The 11,452-nt window shown below is 46.7% G+C and overlaps 1 protein-coding gene across 2 annotated transcripts; it reads left to right on the forward strand.

The window, feature by feature from the left end:
• The first annotated feature begins 86 nt into the window (after window positions 1-86).
• On the forward strand, window positions 87-9,987 carry LOC144169838 (angiogenic factor with G patch and FHA domains 1). 2 transcript variants are annotated; one of them, XM_077699213.1, is made up of 9 exons: window positions 87-686; window positions 3,607-3,726; window positions 3,813-3,941; window positions 5,161-5,457; window positions 6,344-6,445; window positions 7,317-7,538; window positions 8,096-8,220; window positions 9,111-9,210; window positions 9,646-9,987. In XM_077699213.1, the coding sequence occupies exons 1-9, from the start codon at window positions 321-323 to the stop codon at window positions 9,802-9,804; spliced, it is 1,620 nt and encodes a 539-aa protein (XP_077555339.1). In that variant the 5' UTR covers window positions 87-320; the 3' UTR covers window positions 9,805-9,987. The 2 variants fall into 2 exon arrangements, with proteins under 2 accessions (XP_077555339.1, XP_077555340.1); XM_077699214.1 differs by lacking the exon at window positions 5,161-5,457 and having other exon boundaries at window positions 89-686.
• Window positions 9,988-11,452: the final 1,465 nt, after the last annotated feature.

Below are 11,452 nucleotides of genomic sequence, written 5' to 3' on the forward strand. Positions count from 1 at the left end.
TCGGCTTCGGCTAGTAATCGCACGTAGCCACCGGCGCTGCTTGAAGCCTTCGCCGGCTCTGCTATTTGCCTGGGCGCTCGGCTTGTTTTGAGCGTGATTTGAGCTGCGCTCTGTCCGTGCTGTTCACGTTAGCGGCACAATATTTGAAGTAGTCTTGCTGATCCGCGCACGATTTTGTGGCAGTCATTTAATTCCCCTACTGTTGCCTTAAACCCAGCCGATCTAGTGGTTCAACTAATTGTGAGATCGGCTGAATCTGCTCCCGGCAAGCGTAGTTTGAAGGTTTTGCTTCCCGGTGTTGTGAATATTGGTTCACCAGGATGGGCCAGACGGATGCTATTGATCATTTTTTGGAAAGGATAAACAATCTGGAGTGTCAACTTTCCATAAAGGAGCACATGGCCAGGTTGGAGAGCCACATGTCGCTTGTCAAAGACCTCCACGACGCCGCTTCACGTATCGAAACGGACGTGCGATGGACGCTGGGCCAGCTTGCTATCGTGCTGAGTGAAGTGAAGTTAAGCGCTGGCCAAGAAGACGCCAAAGACGCAGTACTACTCGACTTGGAACTTGTGACCAAGAATGCTGCCGGCGATCGCTGCTGCCCTTGCCAATGCCATGCGAAAACCGAACCTGCTGTTTCTGGTGACGGAACTGCAGACTGGAAGCCACCGGAAGGCTCAGATGTAAGACCCGTCGCTTAGCATTGCTTCGGTTCGTACAAAAATCAAGCTTCCATCTCCCTGTGAAGGGGGATATTTTTAGCCGAAATTTATGTGCTCTCTGTGACGCCTGAAATGGCTGTGGTGGTTTATGTTGAAAATTAGATCTGCCCTGCCTTTCAAAAGACCTCTAAAATAAAAAAAAAAGGAGTTGTAGCCGCCAGGCCTGTGCTTCGTTCTGAGCCATTTGGCTGTTTAATGTGGCGGGAAATTTGCACTTGAGAAATTGTCAGTGTCACACGCCGTTCCTCCCCAGGGCTGCATGAAAGTTGTTTGTTGCGCTCTTTTGTTTCAGGGACGTGTAAAAATTATGTGCGTTAAACAGAGTGAGGGTACTGTCTTTGTGATGATGTTTCTAAAAGAGTGCTTTGTCGAACATTTTCTGACTAAGCACTCAGCAAGCATATTTGTACTGACATAGAATTTATGCGTCGCTCCCAGATGATTACACGCAGGAGAAACAGTAGACATATTTATGAGGGCAAATATGTATATTGTTTGCTTGTGATCTGTGCTGCCAGCCATATCTCCTGATAGCTACTGTCAAGAATCGTGTGTGCCTGTGTGCGTAATATTGCATGCCCAACCACCCATGAGTTATACTGCTTACCAAGCACGTGTGGTGATAAGCGTCAAATGCCTTTCCACCAGTGGGGCTATTGATTGATATCACACTCTCCACAAAACAGCTTGCGAGTGCATCCTCATAAATCCTTCGACCATAACTGCGTGGCTCGTGCATAAAAAGCCCTGTCCCCTTCATTCAACCCTTGCAAGCAGGAACCGTTTTTATGACACTTCGCAGGTGGTGTACTCGATGTTCGGCAAAATGTCTTTGCAACCAAGTCAGGAGCTTGGCTAAAATAACACACTTTTAATAAAATAACCATTGTGTAGAGTGAAGCATATACAGTAGCCGACTGATATTTCATACCTGGAGGGGAATGAAAAATAGTCCGAATAAAAGAGCAGTCCGAAAAATCTGTGAGCCATTACTCCTACGGGACAACTGGCGGTTCTTTGGGAAAGTCCGAAATATCCAGCAAGTCCGAATTTTCGGAGTCCGAAAAACAGTCGGCTACTGTATACACGTTCACAGCTGTAGCCAGGATTTAATATTTGGAAGGGTTTCTTCATCATTTCTGGGGAGGGGCTTCACCCTTTCCCATGTCCAAATTGTTGCAGTGGCAACTGAGCTTACGCTTGTAGTGGAGGGCAAAAAAAAGAAGAAAAAAAAATAACCACAAGCTCTAGTATGGTGATACGTGCGCATTTACATCAAAATAAAAACAGTGTTGCTAATTTTTAGTAATAAAATAATAGAGATGCTGCTTTGCAGGATGCACCAGTTTGCAGCCGTTTCAGCAATGAAGCAACGTTGTGACTGGCACTGAAATCTCATCATAGTGATGTATTGAACCATTGCAGTAGCTGCAAAGGATCAGCACTGGGTGGAGTTGCCAGCTGAGAGCCCTCTATTCAGTGCACGTTGGTAGAGAACCCGCCGCGGTGGCTCAGTGGCTCAGCACGAGGTCGCGAGTTCGATTCCCGGCCGCGGAGGCCGCTTTTCTGATGGAGGCGAGAAGCCGAAACGCCCGTGTGTACGAGATTTCGGTGCACGTTAAAGATTCCCAGGTGGTCAAAATTAATCCGGAGTCCTCCACTACGGCGCACCTCATCGCCTGCGTTGCCTCAGCACGTTAAACCCTACAATCAATCAATCAATCAACGTGTGCAGAGAGGGCAACGCGAGTAGGTAACCATCAAGGCATCCTGGACTGAGGACACCTCCGATCAGGCGGGCGCATTAGCATCCTGCCGTTGTCTTGAATAAAGTTTATTCAATCTGCCAATCACTCCTTATCGTGCAAGAATAAAAAACAACGCTGCGTAATGAGCTAACTTGCTGGTGAAATTCCAACATCCTTCAGCTATAGATTACACAAATAGTAAATGGGTGTGATATGAAAATTTACTTGAAACCTGCAATAATATAATGACAGTACATCGACAAACCTAAACATCTTTGAACTCCATTCTTAGGTCTGTAAAGAAGCCGGCATGCTGCACAACCTCTGGGTTGCTCTTGGACTGGATTTTGTGCAATATTTTTAGCTGCAGAGGGGTCAATTACACAAGCAACTTGTCCGCTAGAAAGATTTGTATGTTTGGTTGGGCTGTCAAGTTCCCCAATTCTTTGCTAATGATTTTCTGAAAGTTGGTTACTTCGTGAAGGTGAAGACGAAAGGGCACAAAAGTTCTTTCAAAGTGATGCAGAGCATCAAAACACTGCTAAGTGGCATTGAAATCAACATGTATTGGGAGGCTGAAATACCAGTGCTTTTACATAAAACACTTATGTCTGCGTTGCTATTTAGCATACTCTTGCAAAAGGGTTTGGAGTAGGTGCAGTTGCCCCCCTTTTTAAATACATTATCTGAGGTAGCTCTGAAAAGCGCATAGCTTACGTCGGAATAATGCTCCCCACTTCCTTAATAATGCTCCCCAGAATAATGTTCCCGGTGTCAGAATATGCTCCCCACTTCTTCCCCTTTGATTTTCACTCTTTAACTTGTATTCTTTGAATTGCCTGTCTGTAGTGCAGTTCCTCAATGTTAGCTTAGAATACCTAATTAAAGTATGACAGATGGGACGGAGGAAAAGAAAAATTGCAGGATGCTACGTCTGTTTTATCAACTGTTTGCTGTTGCAAAAGTAACCTGAGAACTCTGCTCTGCTCTGCTCTGCTTTGCAAGGCAATGCATCCTCGGCTCTTGTTTACTCGAAATTTTCTTAGCAGAACAATTGATGCTGCTCTAGCTATTTATTATGCAGTCGCTGGTTGTTCTGCCATCGCAGTGTGCCTGTGGTTGTACGTGCGCAGATGACTGTTGCAGACATGGTGAAAAAGGCAGCTCAAGAGGTCGTCGACTCTTCAGACTATGTTTTCAACGAGGAGTACCAGATGTACTACAGTGTCTCGACGGGCTGTTACTACGACCCTGTGAGTCCGGTGACTTGGAATGCTGCAATTTGGAATCAGTTGCGTGCATTTTTTTTAATCCATGCATTGAAAATTTTCCCTTTTAGTCAACACAACTTCTTTACGAGCCAAATTCAGGAACATACTACCGCTACAATGCAGAAACTGGGAGCTACGAAGTGCATTCTCAAGTGGAACCGAACACAGGAAGCAAAGCACGCAAGTCTAAATGCAAGGTCGGTTGGTTTTCTTCATCTGTGTGCTGGTATCAAAAACATCCCGGCGTAACTAGCAGGAGTAGTAGATGAACTTGGGGAATAATGATGTAGTTTTTATTTTAAATTGCCTCAGGGAGAAACATCTTTGGAGCTATACTTGGCACTTGTTGTAAACAAACTAGTGACCTGTGCAGGACGCATTGTTCCTGAGCTGAGTCGTATGCATGGTCAGAGATGGCAATGATTCACTTTTGATTTCATTTGTTTAGGCTCCCCACAGCAGTTTTACATTACAGCTAATCTTTGGTGACGTTTCCTACTTTGCTACATTGTGTAACAAAACTAGACTTCACTTTGCAACGTTCTCGTTTTTCATTAGTAACACTGTAATTAATTTTAAAAATTATTTTCAAGATAACGTTACTTAACTTTGCAAAGTGTGGGTCACTTTAGCAAGAGTACCGTACTTGGCGAAAATTTTTCTCATAGTCATTCCCGTTTCTGGAAACTGGGTTTAGCGATTCAATGATAACTTGTCTATCTTGTTGCTGGTAACTTTTCAAAAATATGTATTAGGCATTCCAGTCATGTGAGTTTTAGCTGTCCTTGCTGCCATCATTTTTGCACACACATTCAGCACATACGTGCTTTGGTGATTTGAAGCCGGTAAAACCAGTGAGCCAGCATATGATTGGCAATGTACGCGATCTCTAATGGGATTGGTGGAGGCACAGTCTATAAGAGTCTGATTCACATATTTCTTTCATAAAAACTGCTTTTTTCCCACAAGGCCCTGCATTGCAAGGCACCGAGAATGACAAACTACTAGCTGGCCCATGTGCAAGCCACCTTATACTCGTGACGTTGCTTGTGATACAAAAAAAAATAATAATTGAAGTTAGTACATCTCACGTCTGCAGACCATTTAGCCAGCAAAGGTGGAAATTTTCTTGTGGCAGCAAAAAAAAAAAAAAAAAGTAGAGTCAAATGTATCGCTCCCATTTTATCTGCAGTAACACAATCATTGGGGTGTTTTTCAGTATTGTTTCAGTGAAATGAAAGAACCTTGGTTTCACAAAACCAGAAAAGCTTGGCTCGATCAAGGCACTTGTTCTCAGTGCAGCAGGTTAGAGAGGGAAATATTTTTATTAGCCTTCTAGTAGGACTACTAGTCTCGAGGTAAAAAACAACGAGTCAAATGCTGTACGAGCAGCCCCAAAATGACAACTGCTTCCAGAAGCGCAAGAAGGTCAAGCTCAGCGAGGGGTCCGTCGTCGACCAAGCCATGGAGGAAGGGGAGCTGGCGGACAGCTCAAGCGACGAGACTGGCAGCACGAGTGACGAGAGCAGCAGCGGCAGCAGTGAAGGTGGCGAGGACGCAGGCAGCCAGTACCCGCCCTGCATTCGCCTTGTGCTCAAGCAGCCAGAGGACCTGGTGGAGCACAGGCTGTACCTGGTCACCCTCCCGGGAGCCACCCTGGGCACCCGCGCTGATCACGAGCTCTGTCTGCCCAGTCTGGACGACATAGACGAGGCACGCAGGAGTCCCGTTTAAAACATGGCCCTTTTTTTGACAAGTGGTAGTTGTTTTACAGCCGCTTGGGTTTGCTGTGCCATTCTCTGTGTGCTTTGTCACCTTGCCCGCTGGCACATGTTGAAGGACCCCAGGTGGTCTGTAAATCTGTGGCTCTCCACTATGGCACACCTTGTAGCCCATGTGTTTCTCATGTAACACCCCAATTTATTTTGCACTCTGCCAGCACCTTGATCACCTCACAGTACAATTGGGGGCATGGTGCTGGTCAAGCTTGCTAGTGAGGCACATCCGTAAGTGTGGTGCGAAACTGGCATGCCCTGTAGTCTACTAGAGGCACCAGAACTAGGGTTTCCAGTGTAGGGTAGGCAAACAGAAAAGGGCTGAGGTGGGGGGAAGCACTGCTAAACTTTGTTGCCAACATCAACGAGAGCAATCAAATGAAGCACAAACAAAGACATTTAGTTGAGTGGTCATCCCGAGAGGCCTACGTTTCGTATGAACTATGCGATGACTATTTTGAGTCTCTCTCAGACGCCTGAAATTGCAGTGTGTCACCTACTGGAAACCAGTTGTTCGTCCCATATAGTCATCTCAGAGGCCATGCTATTTCACATGGAATCAGAACACTCTTAAACCCGGAGTTCAGATGTCACAGGCCTAGACGTAACTGGCCAATATCAGATAAGCGTGTAATCTATCTCCTGGCATGCTACCAAGACCCTTTGCAATCAAGCCCAGTCACCAGCAGCAGTCTTGAGAGTGTCACAGTAATGTATTATTGTAACTTGCTGCAGGCTACGGTGTTTCTGCTTCATTTGATTCTAATGTTACACAGAGAGAAGGCAGTGCCCGCCCAAAACCCAGGTACATTTGTTCTGTCCAGGACCATGCAGAACTGCGCTACTCTGAGGACCAGGGCGGTTACCTTCTGAAAGATCTTGGCAGCCAAGCAGGGACTTCCCTAAATGGAGTTCCTCTTGAACAGGTTTGTTCACAGAGACGTCACATGTACAAGCTACCTCTTGTTTCAGATGTTGCATGGTTGGTTTCGCTACATAATTCAGAACATTGCCCTCAGAAATTACAGAAAAAAATGGCAAAAGATTATTCGAACTGATAATGCAAACATACGGGAAAATTATGCTTAAAGCTTCAACGACACTGTGATAACACTGCAATGTCGTAGCACTACTGCGACATGGTTGCAAACCATCAAACATAAGTGACAAATACTTGCATGTTTCTTCTTGCACGATAGAGTAATCATTGTACCGAGAGATCTCGAGCTCACCCGCAATCATCTTGTGGTAATGTGAAATTATAAGAACATGTAACCATGCAGCGAGTTCGCTTTACAGTACTTGATGCATAGGTGGGCCTCTGTTTGCCATCTTTTGGCACCTGCCTCATGAACTGCATTTATGGTGCAATTACAATTGACATTTCAGTGCAAGAAAGGAAGAGGTATTTCCGTCATATTGCCATCTACCAGCGCACTCACCACTAGTCTCTCGGTTCTGTACACCTGGCGATGTGTTTGCATGAATTCGATGTGTAGTAACATCAGGTGTTCAGCCACTTGGTTTGATGTCAAGAATTACAGCAGCTTCACCTGTTTTGTGCCTTACCCCATGCGCTTGCCAAAAACTGACCTCAGTTAGTTTTGAAAAATTAATGGAGTATAAAATGGTTTGCAGAAGTAGCCAACCATAAGCCGGTGCTCGTGCTAGCATGTCTCTGTGTTCTTTCCCTTTGGACAAAGAGTCTTCCCCCTATGCTCTTTAGTCACTCCCCCTCCAGGCTAATGCACTCGGTGCACCTGGCATCACCGCAACGCGACCCCTGTCCTCCTGCAGGGCCAGGAGTCCCTGGTGCAGCACATGGACCGGCTGCAGCTGGGCTCGGTGCAGCTGGAGGCGCACATCCACCGGGGCACCAACACGTGCACCCGCTGCGAACCAGGACTCATGGACTCCACCGCGGACCAGCAGGCCCAGCAGCCGAGGGCCCCCTCCCCCAGCTCGGAGGCCAAGCGCCGAGCCCAGCTCAAGAAGCTCAAGGCAAAATACGGCCTCAAGGCAAGGGCTCCTCCTCCTTTAGAGGTTTCTTCACGGCGGCAACCCACAACCACCTCCCTCTTTAGAGGTTTCCTCACTGGGACACGCACACGCACTTTTGGTGCTTGTTCCTGTTGGACTGCCTGTCTTGCCTTTCGTTTTCAGCCATATCATATTGGCTGAGGTGAAGCGGTGAAGATCTCCCAACGCACAGAAACTGCTTAACTTGGGTTTTCGTCAAGTATGCTTGTCTTTTTTTTTTTTTTTAATGAAGTAGCTTTAACTGCCTCAGGTTTCCTTCCTTTTTTTTTTTTTTTAGTATATAGGGACATGAAAACCTTGCCTGGGTAACTATTAATCATGAAGTGCAATGACTGCTCGTTAAAGAGTTTTGGATATGCAGCATTGCGGTGGAAGTGAAAGCAAATGTGCTTGCCGACTGGCAGGTAACACATAGCTCGAGATCTTTTCTTTGACGGCATCACAAGCATTGGCACTGGACAGAGTAAGGCAAGGCTGGTCTCTCACCCGGCATGTGGTCACTGCTAGTGCACAGCCAGTGAATGTTTCTAATGCAGGGGATGGAGTACGTGGCGGGCAACACCGCTCCCGGGCCCTACCAGGACCGTGCGCAAGAACGAAGGGTGAAAGTGGGCAGCAACTTCCCCCACGAACGAGACTCTGAACCGGCCAGTGTGGACAGGTGGGGGCACACTTTTGTCGGTGTATTTCCCGAGCGGTGCTTGTGAAGCACAGCAAAGCAACTGCATTGTGTGCACTACCTGCTGCACGTGGCCTTCAATTGGTGGGAAGGGTGGCTGTCGAGTGCCAATAAGCTGCCTCAACATGCTTAGGTGGCAACTGTGGTAGACCGCAAAATGAAAAGATGGAGGCCATGCTGGGATGAACGGACACTCAGCCATTCTATATTGAAGGCTCCTCTTGCGAAGTACAAAGGTATCTGACGGTGCTACCATTTGTTCCCCAGTAAAAATTGCTTGGGATAATTTTGCGAATACTATACATATTCTCTCCCTGCTTTTATCCTACAACTCAGCTACTAGTCCTTCAATTGGGTAGGGTCTTTATTAGATGTGAAACCAAAATTGTTTGCTGTACAGCCTTGGTAATAAAAGACAAGTTTAGCTGAAATTCGTGGAATTTCCGCTGCCCCGTTCTTTTCGTCTCATTTATTGTGAAGAAGCAATCCACAGTTGGAGAGGAGGGAAGATAGACATATATCAGCGCTACTGTTGAGAAGGGATCATGGAAAGCTTATTTCTGTAGTGTTAACCAATATTGGCAGGGTTCTTTTGTCAATGACAATTGGTGCCTACGGCAACAGGAGACTGCACAACACCTGAAATGCCCCCATCTTTTATTTTTCGCTCTCTCTGCCTGTGCCATCTATGCAGTGCATTGTCTTGCACGCTTTATCGAGTTGTGTGGCCCTCTAGCTGTATTTTGAGCAGTCAGTGTTTCCCCTGGTATCATTTGAAGTGGCAGGTGCGCTTAACTCATAAATGTGACCACGAATGTCATTTTTACTCCCATCTATTGGTGATACCCCAAACGCCCCTCATTTCTGAACAGGCCCCTGTCAGAAGACAACGTGGGCTTCAAAATGCTACACAAAATGGGCTGGAAGGAAGGCACTGGCCTCGGAAAGGAAAAACAGGGCACCGTGGAACCCGTGAGTGGATTTGGCGTGCCGGCAGAGTTTTCGCACTTGCACTTTTCAGCCTTGTTACGCACCATGTGCTGTCACAATTGCACTTCAACCACAATGTCTAGACACTCCAACACTGTGTTGCAGACTTCTAACAGTGCAAACACCGTGTAGCACACCAGTGACAGTGTTCAGTGTACCAAATAGATGTGCCAGTCTTGTGGCTGCAGTGCATTTCGTTTACATCTAAGGTTCAACTACAGCAGTCTGGCATGCTCTGCAGCTGGCTTATGTGCATTTATAATAAACAATTTGATTTCAGTTTAGTCAGATTGTAAGGCATGTTTGAGGCATTTTAACAAGTTGCGAGACTTTTCGTTATTGTTATGCATTGCATTAAAAGCAAACCTTTGCAGTGCCGCATTTTGAAGTTTTCTGCCAATGTGATCCGTGATGCAGGTCAAAGTGTCAACAAAGAAATCCCGCACTGGGCTGGGCCACAGTGGCCCCAAGGTGGAAGACAAACGGAGCCACATCCTCAACAAGACCCGAGAACGCTACGAGGCCATTGCTGAAAAAGAGGCAGCCGGGTTGAGTCCAAAGCAGGACCCTGCTTGACGGTGCTGGATCGCCAGAGATTGCCCAGTGAGCGAGTAGCGTGCTCCTCCTAATAGTAATGGCAGTGTTCACTTGCCACAGCTCTTCCGGACAGAGACTGCCAAGTCGTCATTTAAAGCTCCAGGACAGGGGAACCACATCCACTTCTCTGCCAAATAAAGTCCTTTACTTTTACTACTTGCAGCAGTGAGAGTTGAATTGAGACAATGACTGTTCCCTCGTGTTTTGGAGCTACTTTCTCATTTTTGTGAAAATCCTTGCTTTTCGTGAAGGCAAGCAGTGCTTAAATGCACAGGCCGAGACATGAAATTAGCATCAGCTTGTCTAGTTGTACACTCACCACCTGGCTCATGAATACAGGGACCAAGCTCCCATTGTAGGGCACCACTATCGCTTCAATGAACAGCGCAAAATGCTTGTCAGTTGAATGCATGCAAAGCGGTGAAGCCGGTGGCGGCCGGCATAGCCCTGCCTCTTGTTCTACGGTGCGGCTTGCAAAGCCTAAATAATCGCAAGGGGTTTTTCAGATCAGGAAATGTTAGGAAAAGGGACAGGCCTTACGAGGCACATATCATGTAGGATCTGTGCGAGTCCCGAAGGCAACCTGCGCGCATGTTCAGCAAGAGAAAACCGCAGTGCAGACGACGCTCAATGCACCAAGCTACAATGTAAAGCTGGAAGTGCAAATTCACTCGTCTGTGTAACCGTTGCAATGCGTAACGCAAATTTTTACATGCCGCATTATCGTCTGCAGGCAGTTTGGCGCATTGAGGAACATCACTCAGGCCAAATGATCCTGCAAACCCAGCGCAGACGGCCGATTCAGGCAGGCTGTGGTGCTGGCATTCGGCGTTAATTAATTAAAAGGAGATGGCATCGTGCCGACTTACACTATCATAATGAATAAATTGCTTAAGGGTGTGCAATTCGCGTTGAGGCACTCGGCAAAGGATTTTTACGCATTAAGCACAAGGTGGCGTTAATTCGCGCACTCCTGTAACATTTTTAGCATGCTTGGCAGTCTATCAGTGCCAGCCTTTACTTGCACAAGGTGGGAGAAGTGCGGTTGCAGTATTGATTGTTGATGAAATGTGAGAGACATGCGGGAGTAATGTGTCTGCTCCCAGGCTTCCGTGCCGTTACTACTGGGAAACGGAAGGCACAAAGCTTCTGGTCACAGAAAAAAAAATCATTAATTCCCACACTGTTTCCACGACTGCACAATAATCAAACACGTGCATACGCTTCTCTATATTTGAACCAACCATATGGAAGGGTCGCGTCATTCATGCCGTTGTGAAAACTGTTGTGATAAAAATTGATTCAAATAATTCTGCTTAGAAGCGCTTGAAGAATTTCCGTAGCTGTTAGTGCAGCCAACAACGCAACGCATCCGACTAGAGTTTGTTTAGCCGGATACATTCACTCGGGGCAAAACCTGAGCATTAAAGGGAACGAAGCAAACTCGACAAACACCAATGGCTGGGTGCACATTCCAATGCACTGGCCCATTCCAGTAATGAGCGGAGCGCTGAGAGGCAGCGCCACCTTCCAGCTGCCCGGTCCCTATACTGGGACAGAATTACGCTAGGTTACCGATATGCAGAAATACGGCAAGCAGACCGCATTAGTTCTCGTCTGTAGGCGG

Source organism: Haemaphysalis longicornis, unplaced genomic scaffold (genome assembly GCF_048455015.1).
Source record: "Haemaphysalis longicornis isolate Haplotype H1 unplaced genomic scaffold, Haemaphysalis longicornis Haplotype H1 scaffold_2, whole genome shotgun sequence".
NCBI classification, from domain to species: domain Eukaryota; kingdom Metazoa; phylum Arthropoda; class Arachnida; order Ixodida; family Ixodidae; genus Haemaphysalis; species Haemaphysalis longicornis.